The sequence below is a fragment of the Perna viridis genome, chromosome 11 (genome assembly GCF_037379345.1).
Source record: "Perna viridis isolate PV_CMFRI_1.1 ecotype Kerala chromosome 11, ASM3737934v1, whole genome shotgun sequence".
NCBI lineage: Eukaryota > Metazoa > Mollusca > Bivalvia > Mytilida > Mytilidae > Perna > Perna viridis.
Genome location: NC_142455.1, coordinates 20,211,132 through 20,230,912, shown reverse-complemented (window position 1 = coordinate 20,230,912; position 19,781 = coordinate 20,211,132). Strand labels below are relative to the sequence as shown.

Genomic DNA, 19,781 nt, shown 5'->3' with positions numbered 1-19,781 from the left:
AATTGAAGTTGACGATCTGCACTATGCAGCTAATGAATCCAGGGTAATTTAAACGCGACACCGATTACATTCGGTCACATAGCTGCTTGACACCCAACATGTCGAGGCAAAAAGCCCGACGATGAAAAAACATTTTATTTAATATTGAATTGGTTTGTGATTTTCAAATGTGAAATAAATGAAAGGCGAAAGACGGTTAAAATCCATTTAAAGGGTCTTTTGAAGTTTGCCGTGCTATTATAGTCGTTAGTTTGAACTGATCGAATGAGATTTTTATTTGTACTAATTGCACACTAAATGCATTAAATGTTTCTTATTTGTATTGATAATTGTGTAAAATGTAGAGTTCTGAAAGGTGGTTGTTTATGATGCAATATTAGACTTGTATAATGATTCAATTAATTGTTTCATTGCAACTTACAAATCCAAGGAATCAAAAGAATACGTTTATCACAGTACAAGAGAATTGATTATCGATCACATCTTCGGTTTTTCAGGGGGGGGGGGAATGATTTTATCATCATGATGCCTACATGTTCTATTAATATTGGAAACCGATTATAAATGTACTATGAACAATTGTGTAAGGACGGCGTCAGAAATGCGTCCAAAACAATATCTCAGAAAAACAATCCATTTTTTCCAATATCAGTGTATTAGAATAAGAGAAAGAAAATAATTTATTGGATGTTTATCCTACAGGTGGAGCACTGGACGGGGTCTGGGAATTAGCATTAAACCATTGAATGAAGTTATAAACGTCTGTATACACTCCCGGGTACCCTGGTTGGGCACAACCAAATCCCCAGCTACTGATTCCTGTAAAAGAAACGCAAAAGATAAAGGTAATTTTTTATTTCACGTCGACGAATACATAGTAATTATGCGGGTGCAAGTCAACAATTCACAAAACTTTAGAAACAATCTATGATGTGAAGTGGCTCAAATTAAACGTCAATACGAATAATGAATTCGTGTACGATGGCCACGTTTAAAAGGTAAAAAAGGAACTAAATACAAATATATTATGAATAAAACGTAAAAACAAATTGATAAATGTGAGCCCAAATTTTCGGCCTTACGGCCTACGTCAGGGGGGCAAAAAGTACTGAAGATAAAATGTCAATCCCTACCACAGAGACAAAGTGCCCTTCAAAATTGATCTTGAGCATTTTGAGATATCTATCAAGTTCAAGATGTTTTTACATTTCATTCATATTTTATTTGCAAACAGCTTTAAACCAACAGCGAGATACACGACCTTTTGACTAATACAATCTTCTTACACAAATAGGGAAGTCTTCTACACCTTTAACTATGTATTAGAAAAAGTCTACAGATTTAGTGGCGAAGAAGGAAAAATAGTTTCCCGACGATTACTAGATCATTCTCTTCAAAATAATTACCTAAGTCCAACAAACCACAGGCCGGGTTTAAACCAACCGAAAAAACGTTATATACGCCTATGTGTAGAATGAATAACCATGATTTATCTCACTATAAATAATATAGTTTTGTTGCATGAATATAAAGTAAATGTACTCTTTCACACCAAGCATGAAGAATAAACTTGTAAATTAAAAACGGAAAACAATAATGATTGAAAAGATACGAACCGACCAACTCCCATGCTCCTGATACGGAGTTTTTGCAAGCGAAAGGCACACCAGAATCAAACTGAAATTAAAAATTGAGTATTCGTCTTAATAATTCCATGGTACACTCCGAGCATTGTACAGATGCCAGTGCGTTCGGTGTTCTGGAATTGTAGCATGATGCCCAAAAGGACGCATAACACAGATATCTATTTGGTTAAAATCGACAAGATATATGTACATATTCACTGTAAGGAAAATATTCATGTAATTCATCTGAGCATTTGATTAAATGACTATCACTAGATGAATTTCTTTAGATATATTTGTAAATTTGACAAAAATATTTATTTTTTTCTATAAAACTTACAATATTAATTTCCTGGTTAATTATCAAGTTCACTACCTACTAAAACATCAGGTAATGACCATTCAATCACGGTATGACAAAGTCCCTTCCATGAAGGTAACTATATTACTCGCTGAAACACAATACAAATTAATCTGGTTCGCTGGTCAATATCATAAGCGACCTTAGAATTGCTAAACATCTAGATTCAGGTCACCAGCGATAGATATGCACAATATATGAGTAAATTTCCGCTTATGAAATAAAATAAAAACAAAGTTGAGATTATCTAAATTGACTTTATAATAATTGTACATATATATCGAAAGATAAATAAAAGTAATTTGAAAAATATTCAAACGTATTTTTCTTTAAATTTGAATATTAGAACATATAAAAGTAAATAAAACAACGTCATATCCGAACACCCAATCAAGATATCACTGGTGACCCTGGGTTATATTTGAGAGAAACGCGGAACGAAAATATTTTCTGGGCTTCCATGTTAAATACGAATATGCTAGAAAAATTATCAATGATTTTTTTTCTACTGTTACATACACTGCATGCATCTACTCCTCCTTGGATAAGATTACCAGCACACATCATGGAAACATTGTTGTAACCAAACACACTCAATGCACCAGCACAGTCACGGTCGGCTATGATTGGCTTGTAGACTTCATTTAATCTGTCGACGGGGGATCCACCTAGTTAGAAAATCATGAAACTAAATTCTCAAAACTACATATGGTATTGGTGTAATTATTCAAGGAAAATCTTCATTCAAATTGTATACGTAGTAAGCCCAAAGATTTTTGGTACTTCTGTGTCCTCGTCAGTAATGTACGGGCATAAACATTTAACACCGAATGTGACTGAATAATATTTTAAAAACCTTTTCCCCCTATTCAGGCATCAACATATTGAAAGAAAAAGAAATTCTAATCAGATGAATCGAACATGATACATATACACACGTAATCGCTACTTCGATCATTTTACATCGCTGTCAACTTTAGTTCTAAACACCACCGCCTTATGTTCTTTTATGTATATATCACAGCGCACCGAAGAGAGCTTCAGTAGTGCAAGGGAGTTCGAAGAAGTTGCTTTGACAAAATGTTGACGAGTTTGAAGCCAGTTTTTAAAGATTTAATATCATTTTGCTTCGGGTGTTATGGGATCGTAGTAACCCCACACCCCAGCTGGCTACGAGCCTATAGTGTTTACGATTTCAAAGTTTCACATCTATGGTAGCAGAGGTATATACATGTAACCTAGCCAAGTTATACGTTGAAAAAATTGGTCTGCAGAGGAGAATGACAATTTCAGCATTCCTTTTTATGAATATGACAAAAAGGTTGATTTCATTGTAGTGTTTCGATAGGGTTTTGATACAAAATGTATATGGGTTTAGGCAAAGTCACGAAATACGTTATTCCTACCTTGAGCAGTGGCACCCCATCCAATGACAACACATTCTTGACCTACTTTCATCTCGGATGGCGTTCCTGTCAGACATATTGGTTGGACATAGTCATTTATCTGGATAGGTGTCGTTGTTTTCATGATGGCAATATCGTCATCAAGGAACTGGAAGTTGAAATTCGGGTGTTGCACGATCTCTGAAACGAGGTACTCTTTTCTGTTTATTTCCATGGCAGACCTCGAGTGTATGCCAACATCAATCTTCCACTGAGAAGGAACTGCCTGGCTGTAGAGAAAAAAACTTATTAAAACGCAAATTTTTCTACCTATTTGTGGCTAACTTGTATTTTACAATGTTACAGCAGTAACCATTCATCTGTTTATTTTTACATGTACCATAGGTGCAGCAAAAAAAAAACCAGATATTTTAACATTTCATTGAGGTCTCCTCTCCTTCCCTGCCTAAGCAACTATATACAAGCAAAGGTATTTTGAGTTGAGACAACTCTTCGTGTCAATGAATTGTTCAAGAATGTTTTGCCATGCAGTATAAAAAAAAGTTTGTGAAGAAATATGTCTTTAATAAGTGTATGTATTTACTTCTAAAGATGATAAATTTTATGTGAAATGAAGGCAAATGATTTTCTCACAAAATCTGCTCAGGATCAACCTAATAGCTACCTAACACAAAAGAGAAATGTCCTGATATTTTTTTGAAATATTGCTTAAATATCTTAGTTTATAAGTAGAGATATACGCAATAAATACCGACTATTTATCGAAGCATATCGACCAGATTGTTTGATGTGATTTGAGACTTTAGAAGTGCACTTACCCGTCCACACAGTGTGCTGCCGTCACAACGACAAGAGTGCCATCAGGAACACGGACAATAGAACCACCACAAGTTATTTCCTGTACTCCAAACCTCAACAGTACCTAGACAGAGCAATGTTAATATAGCTGTGTTTCGCACATTCGGTAGTTAACTGCATGTGTTGATTGATTGAGTGGTTGATTGATTGAATGAACGAATGACCGTTTGATTGGTTGACTGAATAAATAAATGAATAAATGAATGACTATTTGATCGAAAACATGAATGAATGAATTCCTATGATCATTTGATTGAATGAATGAATGGATGAATGAATGAATGAATGACCGTTTGATTGGTTGATTGAATAAATAAATGAATAAATGAATGACTATTTGATGGAAAACATGAATAAATGAATTCATATGATCATTTGATTGAATGAATGAATGAATGACCGTTTGATTGGTTGATTGAATAAATAAATGAATAAATGAATGACTATTTGATCGAAAACATGAATGAATGAATTCATATGATCATTTGATTGAATGAATGAATGGATGAATGAATGAATGAATGAATGACCGTTTGATTGGTTGATTGAATAAATAAATGAATAAATGAATGACTATTTGATCGAAAATATGAATGAATGAATTCACATGATCATTTGATTGAATGAATGAATGAATGAGTGAATGACCGTTTGATTGGTTGATTGAATAAATAAATGAATAAATGAATGACTATTTGATCGAAAACATGAATGAATGAATGAATTCATATGATCATTTGATTGAATGAATGAATGGATGAATGAATGAATGACCGTTTGATTCAATAAATGAATGACTGAAGCTAAGATCATGCAAACTGTGATTCATGGGTGAAAAGCCTACATATTTTTATTTTGGATATTTTGTTAAAATTGCCATAGTAAACATGCAGAAATCAACATTTGGTTTTTCATATAACTTGTGTTTCTTAGAAGATAAAAATTACATTGTAGATTAACTGTAGATTTCAAAATTAAGGGAGATAACTTTGTAAATGACACTTAAATACAATAGAAACTGTTGGATGTTCAATGTTGATTATCTGAGACAGATTGGAAAGAATTATTATACATGTCTTAACATACACCCAAAAAAACAACTTAATTTCAAAAATAAAAATATGTAGCCTTTTTGGGGGGTGTATCACATTTTTCAAACTTTGCATAACAAACACAGCTACTTAAAAGCTCATTATATGTTAATATATTATCTGTTTTAATTGTATGCCGAATTCAAATAAAAGTTTCGTTTTTGTGTTTGATATGTGATACATTGAAAGCTATTTCATCAACATGATCAATATGTCAAGCGGTCCGGTATGAACACTTTGCAGTACCCTACATTCTCAAATAAGTTCTAAAACATGCATAATTAAAGGAGTTAAAAGAGTTGAAAATGACACGAGATGAAGCAGAAGTTTTGGCAAAGAAACGTCTGAATGGCAAGATTTTGTGTTGACCTTTTGCTCCAACGGGAGCGAAGACGAGAATTAGCAACTGATACCACTGAGCATATAATGTCGGCATATTGTTTGAACGTTTCCAGTGCTGGAGTGGTTAAGAATGTCGCTATTCAGTTTGCAAATAGCTTTTTGTTTTGCTAAATATTATGCTTTAGTAGTATTTATAATATTTTTAATTTTACATGTTTTAACACAGCTTTTAATGCCTTGTTTATTCTTAAACTTTTTTCTACAGTTTTTATACTCTTTTTTCCAATACTTAATGCTGCAGTTTTTAGGTTGCTTTTGACTTCAGTGCTTAATACTGGTATGTAGTCATTTAATTGATTAGCCTACTTCTGTTCTTGTGAATGTTTTGTTTGTGTTGTGTTTTAATGTAATATTATATGCATGTAGGTCCTTATAGCCTTAGGTATTTTCGGTTAACTAATTACAATGAAACAAAATAAAGTTTTCTTATCTTATCTTTATATTATTTTCTTATTGTCAATGAAGCCACGACAGTGGCTGAAATTGATCTAGGCATTACATGAAAATCTTGCTAAATATCATAATTTGCGGTAGCACTCACATGCATCCGCGATCAATACCATTGTGAACGGAAAAGAGTGAAACGTGAAATGGAAAGGAGCAAAAGAACCATGAAATTGATAGTTAATCAAATAGCATGCGAGGGAAATTGCGCATCTTCCATTTTACTTAGAAATCCGTGTAATATTTACGCACTATTTAATGGCTTGTTTCTTCGGACTGTTGATCACGTGGTGAAATTTTTTTACAGCCACCGACCATCTCATGTGTATGAATATCTCACGTGACCTTAGAAGAAAAGTTTCTGAAGCTGAAGGGGACGCCAAACAGGAAATAGTTTGATTAAATAAGGTGGGTCACTGCACGAAAATACTCCCTAATGTAAACACAATTATTTCATTATTTACAGATACTATTTGCGAAGTTTTGATTATCTTGAGGGAAAGAATAGATATTTTTCTGTATCTGAGGCCCCCGCTAGTACCCTCGCATCATCCCGCCATCTTGGATTTCTCCAGTTGAGCATCATGACAAATCTGAATATATTCTTTAATTTGCCTGACAATTTTTAGATGTAGACTTAAAATAGCTGAAAATAGTACTTGAGAGAAAAGTTTTATTTATTTTAATATTGAAGGGAAAATGAATCCTTTTTTTCTGCCAGTCAACCTGTTAGTACAGTACTTTCACGTGAATTCTAGTCATAATGGCACCTGTGAAGTTAAAATGGCACTTGGTCGTATGACACCTGTATATAGTTAAAATGGCACCCATCATAAATGTATATTTAATCATTCAATAATATAAGAATAAATCCTCTGATATATTTAGTATTCTTCCTGGCATTTTTCGGAGGTTATTTTCTTTGGATAGATATAAAATTAAAGTCTTTTTGCAGGACATAACATGCATTAATTGTGATAAAAAATGTATTATAATTTCTCCTGAATAAATTTCATTTTGTCCTTTCAATTACTTTGTTCTCATATCTTATTATTTTCATTGAACTATTTATAAAAATGGGAAAATATATAACGCAATAAAAATACTTTGTGAAATTAAATGAAATACCAAAAAAAAGTAAGGTGTGAAATTTATCACAGATAAAAAGTAGATTAAAATACAGAAGTAAATATCACATTGATTACTTTGTAAATAATCTTATAAAACTTCTAAATTTTAAAAAAAGTAATGTGGATATTAGGACACATCAAGATGGTAATTGTATTAGTGAAATAATCTAATTGAATAATTATAATAATACCTGTATCACCTATCAAATAAACAAAACCATAATCCCAAACTAATTTACTTAATGAATTTGCCATCAAAACTTGAATAATATGTCCTTTTTTTAATGAAATTAGCTCTTCAAAATAAATAATAAAAATATTTTATTGGTAATAATTACTATGACTAAATATGTGTGTGTGTCGATGTTTGTGCGTGTTACTCCACATCGATAAACAGTTACAGAATACCTGAACATATACATGTATTCTGTAATTGGTTGGGTCTATATGGCATTTCTAATTTATTAAAAAAAATACAATTATAAACCAAGTGCCATTTTATAGAAAATAAGTGCCATTTTGACTATATTAGGTGCCATTTTAAGTATTTACATAAGTGCCATTTTCACTAGCCGCCCCGCATGCATATCAACAGAAGAGCATCATGTCAATTCTTCTGTATTAATCCTGTTTAATTTTTTTTATATCATTGATGTATAATATTTGTAAAATGTTCTTTGTACTCTGTTAGTTTATGATAAATAGGTATGAATCTATTACGAGCTCATAGACCTGATAATTTACCCCTTTTGCTGTGTAATGTATGATTATATTCATGTTACAAACTTAAGAAGGTTTGAACTTTTTGAACGAGTTTATAATTATGCAACAACAGCTAAAGTATAGGTATTGCATGCTATACATACATTGTACTTGTGACATGTATTCTTTTTCCGACGCAGTTATTTCCAGAATGAAATGTAGAACATTTTAAGTAAGAAGAACAAATTTTACTGGGTTGGCTATCTTTTTTTAAAGATAAGATTTGTTTACAATATGTTACTTATAAAAAGTACAAAAACCTAGTTTCAATTGATGTATTCATATCATTGTTTGTCATCTTAATACATGTACACATATTTACAATTAACAACATATGTTGAAAACTGTGAAGGCTTCATTGAATCAGTACTTCAGTACTTTGATTTTTATTTAATGCGAGATTACGTTTGTACTTTTTTACGACACAAATCCTCACTGCATATATCCGGGTTAATACATGTTCTAATATTTGATTTTCTACATAACCATAAAGAGTCAATATGTTTAGGTACAAATAGTTACCATCCATGGCCAACTGTGTGGTACAGACTCCTGTCCACCGACAATTCGAGCTGTCCTTGAACCTTGGTGTGAATGTGGCGGGAAAACTTGAACCCCACACGTTGCATTCTGGGCAGCACCTTAAACGAGTGAAAACCTGAGTTTTAAAAAAAAATGCCTAAAACAAAAAAAATGATAGCTAAGCTGCCTTTCATAATTTGCACGTGTTTTTAGAAAACCTTAAAGTATTACCCTATACATGTATGTGTAAAGCAGTGTATGTCTTAGTTTGACAGAGTACATTCTGCGATTGATGCACTGTTTAAGTCACATTGGCACATTGCATCAATACCAATAGCATTAAGAGTGAAAATCTTGTAAGTCGCTAAGGGGAAAGTATTCATATATGGCAAACAGTGGTACATTTCTATCCATTACATTTTCGGTAAAAAAAAATACCCCGCTGAGACAAAACATTAGAAAGCCTGGTGAAAACTACATGTATAAGTGTTTGTGCCTGTTGAGAATCTCGGATAAGTTATTTTTCTGTCACTGTTATATTTATGGAGGGTATAAATTTAAATTGACCTTTATCCCTGTAAACATGTAACATGCAAGATCGAAATTAATCAAACCAGTCGCGGATTCATAGAGGCAGAACCGGCGTGCGGCCCCTAAAATTGGGAAAATATTTTTTTTGCATTAAACCTCGATTTTCCATAAAGTCTGACCCTAAATACTTTTTTGCCTCCCTTTGCGCCTTCTTTGATTTTATTTCCCCCAACTCGAAAACCTTGGATCCACACCTGCCACCTCGAAGATACTTCAGGGATGAGTGTGCCTAAATGTTATATAACAGTCAAATCAGTGGTTCCAGGTAAGAAGATGTTTAAAACTACATGTACAATTGACTGTAGTTCATATACTGTATTTTCACAATTTTAATGGAATTCATATACCGCATGTGATGATAGAACAGATGACACTTGAACAAGGTTGAAAAAAAATACCCACAATTTACGTAATGCACACAAATTAGTACTTGAACGGTTCGTACACAATTTTACAAGACTGTGATTTTTAATATGCTAAAAGATAAATTGCATATTCATAAAAACGCTAGCGAGAACAGAAAGGCTTACCAAAATGAAGACAACAGCTGATAAATATAATAAACCTCCACATTTCTATCAGCCGGACAGTAAGGAAAGTCACGTTATCTTAAAATACCTTCCACAAGGCACTTAGGTAATTCAGTACTATCGTATCTGTACGAAAGCTAGACCATAGAAAGACGATTCACCAACTTCAGGAAATGACACGAGGAGGTATTTCTAAAAGCAAAGTAGAGAATGCTTGCCCAACCGGTGCACCTAGTCAATCCTCCCATTTTTTTGTTGGAGAACAGGTTTCTAATTTTTTGCTCCTACATTTCTCTGTCTTTCTGTCACGGATTTTTTAGCCTCATGGTACTTCCATCAGAAGTTAATCGTGCTCAATATCGTGCACCACTGAAATAACACTGAAAGTCTAGTGGAATACTTTCAGAAATTCACTTTAATGTAGTCCAACTGTTGAAACTTTACTATCATCATTCAATTTATCATTGATAAAAAAACGCAACATCTGTTCAGCTTGATACGACCGCAGATGTCAAGTCCTAAAAACGAAAGTAAGTATGGCTGCTCAATCGCAGCTTTGTACATCTCTCATTTTTTATTGGATGCCAAAGATACGTCGACAGTATGAATGTAACTCGCATTTCATTTAAGTAATTTCTACATTACGAAGAAGCTCCTTAGAGGCTCGTTTGTAATTCTATTTATGGTATTAGTATTACAATGCATAGAATTTTATCACCTGACCTAATTTATGATGTCTGTGTTAACGTAAAAAAAAAAACACTTTCTGCACAGCAATTTACTTTTTTGTGCAAATGCTGCATAATTTGGAATTCGAGGTAACAAAAGTACCCCCGACTTTTACTCGGAAGTTACATGACTTCTGAGTCTTATACAATCTTAGACAACCGTTTGATAACCGCCTTAAAAGTACTTCCACTGCGAAAGAGATCTGGCGGATGGATGTTAAAATGTACCAAATTGATTTTTTCGTATAAATACACCGTCCGTTTTTTACAGTATAGTAATGAAAGCGCTGATCCCGTAGAAAATAATCTTTTTGGAAATACAAAAAGAACTAATTGTGATTAGCCTCTTTAAAAGAATTTAAAATACTTATAAATATCTCATGACTTCCTAGGTTCAGCGCCATTGGCGCTTTAATGATTTTAGCATACTGCTTCCACTCCACACTTGAACACAATCTCCGGAACATCAAGGTCCCTATATCTCTTGCCTTGAACATTGCGGTAATGCTGTGCATTGTCTCTGTTATCATTTTCATTGTGTCCTGTTTCATTGAAATCTGTTCTAACTTTTATTCGATCAAAATTTATGAAGTGAAACCCGTCTAAACCGAACTCTGAAGAAGCTGAAAACATGGCTAAACAAAACACTTTTTAACGCCTTTGCAGTGGCGGATCCAGAGGGGATGCAAGGGGTTGGCACCCCTTTTTTATTGGAAAATTTGTTATGTGTAAAGTTGACAAAAAATGGCAAATAATGAGCAATCTCGGCTGGCACCCCCCTTTTCAAAGTGTCCGGATCCGTCCTGCTCTGTATTAGTTTAAATGTATTATGGACCCGAACACCTGTCCAAACCGAACCAATTTTAAAGTCTTAACGGATTCTGTGAAGACAGGGTCCACTTTAAAATATCGTTTGGTTTGTATCTCCGTTTTTGAGATATTAACCTTTTATGTCCTCCACAGGTAGTTAATGTCTGCGCATGGTTATCATGCAGGAAATTAAACGTCTGGACTTTCTCAGACCTATATCCGCATTTTGATTTACTATGTACCACTCCTGCTGGCTTAAAGGCTCTGCTAAACTGGATGTTAACAAATCATTGGTCTTGAGCACTACTAAGTGCAAATCCGCGTAGCTGTTTCTGATGTACTTTACGTTCATAAAGGGATGTGGTAAAGCACTGAGTGTGACAGGGTTGCAAAGCCATAATATAACGAATGTACCTTATACGCTTGAGATTGTTCGAAAACACAACTCCAACCAAATTTTGTTCTCGTTGTTTAAGACAGTAATAACTTAGACGGGAAAACTGGATCTAAAAGAATTCGTTGATCTTGGTGTCGCTTAAATCTGCTGTAGCTGCGATAGCATCCGCTTATAAGCAAATGATTTATTTTCCTAACAATTAAGATTATTGGTGGGAATAATACTTGCAATCAATTAGAAATGAAAATGGCTGCAAATTGGATTTCTGTATTTGTTATAGGTACATGTAGTGGTCGTTTTGTTGTTTTTTTTTTCTTTGTGGAATTAAGGAATCCAGAGATGTAGGATTTCCGAGGTTATTATATGATACATTTCCACACATTTTGCACTTAATTAACAAAGAGGAATGGGTTGTCGTCGTTTTGGGTCTTGATTTCTGTGTGATGCCTACCCTTTTGTGAAAAATATGAGACTGTTTTAGGTTATGGACTTTCAAGAGCCAATGATGCACTACAAGATAGTAAAATGTAATTTAATATTTTCAGAGCTATTAGCTTATACACGCAGCCTTTAGGCGATATGTAGTCTTCTTCAAGTTGAACTTAAGGTTGCTGAACTTAACATTGTTGCCAATGGAAAGTGACATATTAGTGGTCTGTAGCCAACTGAAGCTGGTAAATCTGATGGAAAAGGGGGTAAGTTTGCTTGGCACAATGTGCAAATTTCTTCATTTTCACAGCCTTTGAAAAATATTTAGTTTATGTTGATTTATAGTAATTAGAAAGAAAAACACGTTATAATCAGCTTTTTATCTACGGCGTAATGTTTCTTATCGTCATTTACAGCATACCAACATCTTAATTATAACAATAACAAATAGAATAGTATGCTATTCATTAATGATCTACTGCTATACTACTAATGATAACAATGTGATTACATAACCCACGAATGCCGCATCTAATTAAAGTACAAGTTTTGTAAGAGTCAGGTACAAGGGAAAATCTAAAAGGGACATTTCAAAAGACCACCGTTCTGACAATACAAATGAACTCAAAGAAATCTCCTCTTTTTGAAATTACCGCTATTTGGTCTCTGCATCACTGGATATGTTTGTCAATTTTTCATTAGAATGTTAGAAAATCGAGGTTTTGAAAGATAGAGTTATATTCCCTTAAAATTTTCATTTGCTGTGGAATTAATGAAATTATAATGAATTCTACCAAAACAATATGGAATATCTTAGTTTTCCCCATGTATTCTGATGGTACAAATAGTCGAATTAGCTGTTCGAGTGACGGATAAGTTTATACCATGTTACAACCACTGCCTGCTTCTATAAGAGTGACACTTAAATCCAAGCCAAAATTTTCCACTGCATACAAAACAATGACGGATTGACTTTAGCAGTGTGTGATAATCTTGAAATGGACTAGATATAGTTACGTCAGTTTCAAATATCTGACACGTGGTAGAATTATGATAAATGTGTTCATCTAAGCAATTGCAAGTACATGTATATGTAACGCATCCATCGATATAGTTCAGAGGCACTTTATACATTGTGAAATGTACGTGTATTACAATACCACTAATCTGATAATACCATTATAACTGTTTATTTGTGTTAGTTGCAGCTCCCGCCTGTAATTGAGAATTAAACTCTTTGAACTCGTTGATACATGGAACACAAGACCGTTCGATTGTATTGTTAAACTGGTGATGTGATGTATACTATTCTGAAATCCGAACAGCCGATCAGATAAAACGTCCAGGACATTTTTGGTTTCGATATTATTTATTGAGTATAATAAGCCCTAATGTTATTGAAGCAGATTGATTTATCATAGGCAAGCAAGTCATTGAATGGTATGATTACCGTCAAGACGTGATTCAAAATGAAGAGGCTTTAACGGTCGTACGTTTCGTAATGCCATTAGAAAAAAAACATTATCATATAAATCTGGACATAGATGTATCCACAGGTTCGTTTATTTTTATAATTTGGTTACATTGATTAGAAGTTAAGATATGGACATTGGATATATAAGTAGACTACGATTTCACCTTCAAAAGAATTCAGACTTAGTGACTCACTTGAGGTGTGCTTTAATTTGATAAAATTGATACGGGACCATCAATTATGCAATGCCATTAGCAAGCAAAAACATGACCCAGAGACATAGGTCATCCGAGTTTAAAGTTAAATGGATGGGCCACTTCGGGCACTTCAATGTCAAGCATGGCGTCAGAACAGGTTAGTCATGGTGGTTACGAAAATGGTAAGAATAAATTTTATCTTTTAATGAATAATTTAAAGGTGATTTATGATAATAAAAACACATAACATTTCATTTCAATTGTTTGCTTTTACTAGCATATTTTAAATTAATCTCAATTCATACGAGCTGTCGACAAAGCCTCAAGTAAAGCCACAGACCAGGGATCATGATTTAAAATTCCCTAGAGTGTGTGGGGTGGGGGTCGATTTTCAGTCTTGACATTTTGAAAGTAAAAAAGTGCAGAAAGCCAACTTCTGAAAGAAAAAAAAGAAATGCGGATTTCAAGTATGCGAAAGTATTTCTTCTGAAAAAAAATGATAAAAAATTGCCTCTTACCTGTAGTCCCTTCACTCTTTGTTATTTTGTTTATCAGACTCAAAATACATAACTGCAATGTATCATAACAAAACCCAAACATAATCAAATTTCAAAATGTCATCAAATGCCTACGTTATTATTGTATGTATAATAGCCTAAAATAATGTTATTAAACTGAACACGAGCTCGTAAGGATTTAAATCGATTGGTACATCGATGGATTTGTACACCAGAAATCTGTATTCTGTATTCTTAAATAATTAGTTTATTCAACAGATAACTTTAGATTTGTTTTAACCTTGTGATTTCAAATAGTCTGATTGGCACAAAATTCAATTTTTATTACAATAATCTTTTTTTGAAACGTCGTTCATTTGATTTTCTCTATTAGGCGCACTATAAACGTCGTATAGTTTATTTCAATCGACAGAAGATTAGCCTTGATCACATGGGAAGTAGTACCTTTTCTAAAACATATTTGATCCGCATATTAATATGTCACAAACTGGGAAACAGGTTTACCCAGAAGGATATGAAAACGGTAAGACGTTTCTAATTGTGATCGAGTTTTAAGGATTCTCTTTCGAGTGTAATATATTTATCGTGGAAACAGGCTTCACCAACACCAAATCTGCCAATTAATTGACAAATCGTATTGCGACTCTAATAGCTATATCAGGACTCGATTTTGCCTCAGCCAATAGAGCTATCTTTGACCCAGTACGACTGCCGTCGGGCAGAGGATGTGCAGTAAGATAAAAAATGTGATAGAACAGTTATTAGACTAAATGTGATAGGAAAGTTATTAGACCAAATGTGACATGACAGTTATCAGACTAAATGTCATTGGACATTTATTAGACTAAATGTCATTGGACAGTCATTAGACTAAATGATAGGACGGTTATTAGACTAAATGTGATAGGACAGTCATTAGACTAAATGTGATAGGATAGTTATTAGACTGATGATGATTGGGGATTTTTACGGTCTTGACTATCCTTACGGATCTCGCACGACCGCACCTTACGTGGATTCTGTTAGTAATGCCAGTTAGTAGTGGAAGGTAGTTGAGCCCAGCCTTTGGGATACCTGACCGAAGAACTCAGAGTATGTCCTACTAGCGGCTGGCTGCTGTGTTGACGCTCTGGCCTACTCCCAGACCCTACGTGGGTTCGAGAGCGTTTCCTTACTCTATTTGGGAGTATGTCAACGTGTAGAGTGTGGAACAAATGTTATTAGACTAAATGTGATTCGACCGTTACTAGACTAAATGTGACAGGACATGTGATAGGACGGTTATTAGACTAACTGTGATTGGACGGTTATTAGACTTAATCTGATTGGACAGTTATTAGACTAAATGTGATAGGACGGTTATTTGACTGAATGTGATTCGACGGTTTCTTGATTAAATGTGATAGGACGGTTATTAGACTTACATGATAGGACAGCTTTTAGAATAAATGTGATAGGACAGTTATAAGACTTTTTTTTAAATATTATCAACTTACATTGCACATTCTTCCCTATCTGAAACATATAATAAATTCAATTAAGAAATCTTACAACACCATTACACGATATGGCACGTCGAAGCTTGCTGCGGCTTGTCCGAGAACATTATAGGACCAATAAGAAAAAATTATAATTCTCATGACACCAATATTCAATATAACAAATATCCTATTATTTTTTTCTTCTTCACGATGGGTGTATTCCCACAGAACGATACATAGTGGAAATGCTTAAACTACATATTAACCAAACTGTATTTGAACCATTTTTGTTCATGCTTGGACTATTGTGACTCTTTTTTGTACATTGGGTCTAGTCTGTTTCCCATTATTGAGCCTGTTTTCCATATTTTGACTGTTTATCGGTAACTTGTATTTGTCATTATCAAATTCAAACGTATTTTTACAAATTGGTAACACTACTTTAAGGAGAATGAATATGGTGAATATGACAAAATTGGGATAAAAATGTCAGATCAAGATCACTCATGGATCTTCAATTAATGACGAGGACACCTCGAGCTCCCCACCACAGGATAGGCTGCAGCTGGCCCCAAAACAATATTATACAAACCCTTTATTGAATATAGTGCTTTTTGATCCACGCTAAATTTTCTTTTAATATGCTTCTTTCTGATTCCAGGCGCTCTGGAGGATGACGAAAGTTCAAATGACCGCGTTGGTAAGTTGATCAGTGACACACAGATGTACATAATCTTGACGGAAGAAAAATATCATAAATTTGTTTTTGCGCTTGTGCAAGTTAACATAAGTCATATTTTAACATTGACTCATTTCACAGAGATCTAACACTGACCTAAGGGAATTTGATAGTCTAAGGCCGTGAATCCTTCCTGTGTGAAATGGCATTGGTTTCTCTGGTCGGTATGGCGTGTTGAGAAATTTTCATTGGCATTTACAGCGTGCAGTATAATGATAAACACCATGATGGAACGAAGTTGGTCTTCCCTTGATTGATTGATCATTACTGATAAAATGTCTTGGCTAATTAACTAAACCAATAACACGATTTAACTTTCTATAGTTTCACAGGGATGATAGATCTCCTTGTCAATTGTTCAGGGAAAAGCTGAAAGGTATATCAGGAATTAACAATAAGTATAGAACCAGGAATGACTTGTAGTAACAAAAACCTACGTGACCCTTAAAAAGGATTTATTTAAAGACAGGAAAGAACAATGTAACAAACAATGCACGCGTAACGTAAGATGTATGTAACATGTGTTCTAACGTACGCTGTAATGTGCAATACACATGTAACGTATGATGTAACGTAACAATGCATACTGAAGGTAACACATGATGTAACATAACAATGCATACTGAAGGTAACTCATGACGTAATGTACGATACATATTTAATGTATGATGAATGTACAATACGCTTGAAAAATTAAATCTAACGAAAAATGCACATGTACTGCATGATGTTTGATGTAATGTACAATACACATGTAATGTATGATGTAACATACAATACAAAATATAGTATAACGTACAATGCACATGTAACGCATGATGTAATGTACAATACACAAGTAAAGTATAATGTATTTTACAATGCACATGTAAAATATAATTTAACGTACAGTACACATGTAACAAGATTTAATGTACAATGTACATGTAATGTATGATGTAATATACAATACACATCTAACAATGATAATGTAACGTACGATGCCACGAGCAATACACATGTGACGTGAAATGTAATGTATAATGTACATGTAGAGTATGTTGTTACGTAAGATGTACATGTCATGTTTGATGTAACATACGATTTAGACGTACAATGCAACGTATAATGTACATGTAGCATGTGATTTATGAATAATTATTTATTGCGAAAAATGAAGAGAAATAAGTAACAAAAAAATAATAAAATAAATAAATAAATAACTAGAATAGTTTTACTCTGTGTAACACGATGTTGTCATGAATTTAAATTAATCATAACGGTTATACCTTATTTTCAAAGAACATTAAAGCAAATTTTTACTTCGTTTAAAAGAAAATTAACAAATACAATTTTGTTCTAGATCCTTTTTCGGTCAAAGCGGCTATTTCACAGCTGGCTGGTGGGTGTACCTCACTGTCACTACTGCCTACGAAAACCAAACGTCTTCCACGAAACGGTTTGTTCGACCTGGAAAGGATAAAAATGTGTGATAATTTCCATACGAGTTCAAGCGAGGAGGAACATGAGGATGACATTGGCCTGGAAACCAAAATCGTCAGTAAAACATGTGAAAATAAATCAAACAAATATGCAATCGTATATAAAACGTTCGGAAGACGGAGCACAAGGGGAGGTTATTTAAAAGATGGCGTTGATGTTCATTTCATGAACAATGGCAATTGTATAGTGTCTGATCTTTTGAAAAACAAGTTGAAAATATTTTCCATTGCGGGTAGGAATTCCCTGTCCTTTCACAACGAGGATACAATTGAGCCATGGGGTATTGCTATCGTTGAAGATGTGGTTTTGGTGACATCTAGAAGGAGGCGACTTGTAATTAAACTAACACAAGTAGGTCATATCGAAGAAGAGTCATTCGGTGAGTCCTTTTTTCATGATCCATGTGGAGTTGCCATTACCGAAGACAAAAGAATCATTGTTACAGACCCAACGGCCAAGAGAGTTTCAGTCCACGAATGGGGCGGAGACTGGCTGTATGATCTAATTCTACCGGAATACTGTGGAAAAAATTATGATTTACCTCGATACGTCACTGTGTCACCGACTGGCAAAATATTGGTGTCAGACGCGGGAAATCATTGCATATTCATGTTTGATAAATATGGCGAGTTCAAGCAGACTATTGGGTCTTATGGTACCAAAGACGGAGAGCTCAAGTCCCCGTACGGGGTTTGCTGTGATATCCATGGCAACGTATATGTAGCTGACCACTATAATGACCGCATATCGTATTTTACACGCGATGGAACTTTCGTCTGTCATATCGTCACAAAACATGACGACATTTTCCACCCGCAGGGGGTTTCTGTTTCCGACTGCATGAAACTGTATTTAACACATGGTTCATTAAAAGCTGTCGAAGTAATGGTGTTTACCTTGAAACCTACCATAAGAACTGTAACCTCTAGTTCGACAACTAGTTTCTTACCAGCTATATCGAAAAACCATCTTGACGGAAGAATTGACGAATAGATATATATATTTTTTAAGCATGTAAAACCTCAAATTATTTATATCAGAATTGGAACTAAATAATTTGTAACTCAAAATGAAATTTGAAATGTGAAATGAAATCCACAGTTAAAGTAATAGTCGAAGTGTGCATGTTTTCAGCCAACAACACGCAGCATAATTATATTCATTCCGGGCGAACGACTTTTCTCTTTGATAGCGTAATATACATGAAAGCGTGTCTTATGTTCTGCAAAAATCATAGCAATGTCGCTAGTTGATAGTCCTGTAAAATTATCCCGCCGTCTAGGAAGGAGATGAAGCAGTCAAGCAACTGACAACGGTGTATTGCCTGTCAACTATTTGATCGCTTATGTATGTCAAAAGGGAAAACTGCCTGTCTAAATTCTCATACAACCGCAGTTAGTCTGAACTGATGGAAGTACACTTAGAAGGAACACAAGACAATTTGAATTTTCCTTTTGAAAGTACCAATATCAGACTTTTTCAATATCTTAATAAATTATTCACAAGTAGCCAAAACATGTCCATTTTATTTTTTTCCGACTAGATCCGAGTCAATACACGGCTTTTGGAAGCCCTTTTCCATCTGACTTCCAAACCTGCTTTGAACAGAGGTTTGTTGAATACCTACGTACTACTCTAGACAGAAACACGACATTTCATTTCAATTGAAAATTTTTTAAGCATTTAGCGGATCTAGACGCCCATAGAATGCAAACACACCCAGTGTGGCGAGTACAAAAGTGTCTGCAACTGTACTGTCCGAAGCCGATCTAGACAAATAATGGCATTGTTTGTGTAAATCTAC

At 34.2% G+C, this 19,781-nt stretch overlaps 2 protein-coding genes across 2 annotated transcripts; one reads left to right on the top strand and one right to left on the bottom strand.

Moving 5' to 3' along the window:
- Positions 1-662: 662 nt before the first annotated feature.
- On the bottom strand, positions 663-9,861 carry LOC148603276 (trypsin-1-like). Its single transcript, XM_088553371.1, has 7 exons — positions 9,723-9,861; positions 8,602-8,720; positions 4,211-4,314; positions 3,393-3,661; positions 2,506-2,654; positions 1,617-1,677; positions 663-819 (listed from the first exon to the last, which is right to left on the bottom strand). Exons 1-7 carry the CDS (start codon positions 9,763-9,765, stop codon positions 692-694), a joined length of 873 nt encoding a protein of 290 aa, XP_088409497.1. The 5' UTR covers positions 9,766-9,861; the 3' UTR covers positions 663-691.
- A 3,342-nt stretch (positions 9,862-13,203) lies between these two features.
- On the top strand, positions 13,204-19,494 carry LOC148603275 (uncharacterized). The gene is made up of 3 exons (XM_088553130.1): positions 13,204-13,914; positions 16,418-16,456; positions 17,838-19,494. Exons 1-3 carry the CDS (start codon positions 13,806-13,808, stop codon positions 18,968-18,970), a joined length of 1,281 nt encoding a protein of 426 aa, XP_088409256.1. The 5' UTR covers positions 13,204-13,805; the 3' UTR covers positions 18,971-19,494.
- The last annotated feature ends 287 nt before the right edge of the window (positions 19,495-19,781 follow it).

Excerpts from the sequence above, each read along its gene's own strand:
- LOC148603276 (XM_088553371.1), bottom strand. The coding sequence starts at position 9,765 with ATGTGGAGGTTTATTATATTTATCAGCTGTTGTCTTCATTTTG. Across the intron at positions 8,721-9,722 it reads CAGCTGTTGTCTTCATTTTG|GTGCTGCCCAGAATGCAACG; the intron begins GTAAGCCTTTCT and ends CACTCGTTTAAG. Across the intron at positions 3,662-4,210 it reads GCAGCACACTGTGTGGACGG|CCAGGCAGTTCCTTCTCAGT; the intron begins GTAAGTGCACTT and ends TTTTCTCTACAG.
- LOC148603275 (XM_088553130.1), top strand. The coding sequence starts at position 13,806 with ATGCCATTAGCAAGCAAAAACATGACCCAGAGACATAGGTCATCCGAG. Across the intron at positions 13,915-16,417 it reads CAAGCATGGCGTCAGAACAG|GCGCTCTGGAGGATGACGAA; the intron begins GTTAGTCATGGT and ends TTCTGATTCCAG. Across the intron at positions 16,457-17,837 it reads AAGTTCAAATGACCGCGTTG|ATCCTTTTTCGGTCAAAGCG; the intron begins GTAAGTTGATCA and ends ATTTTGTTCTAG.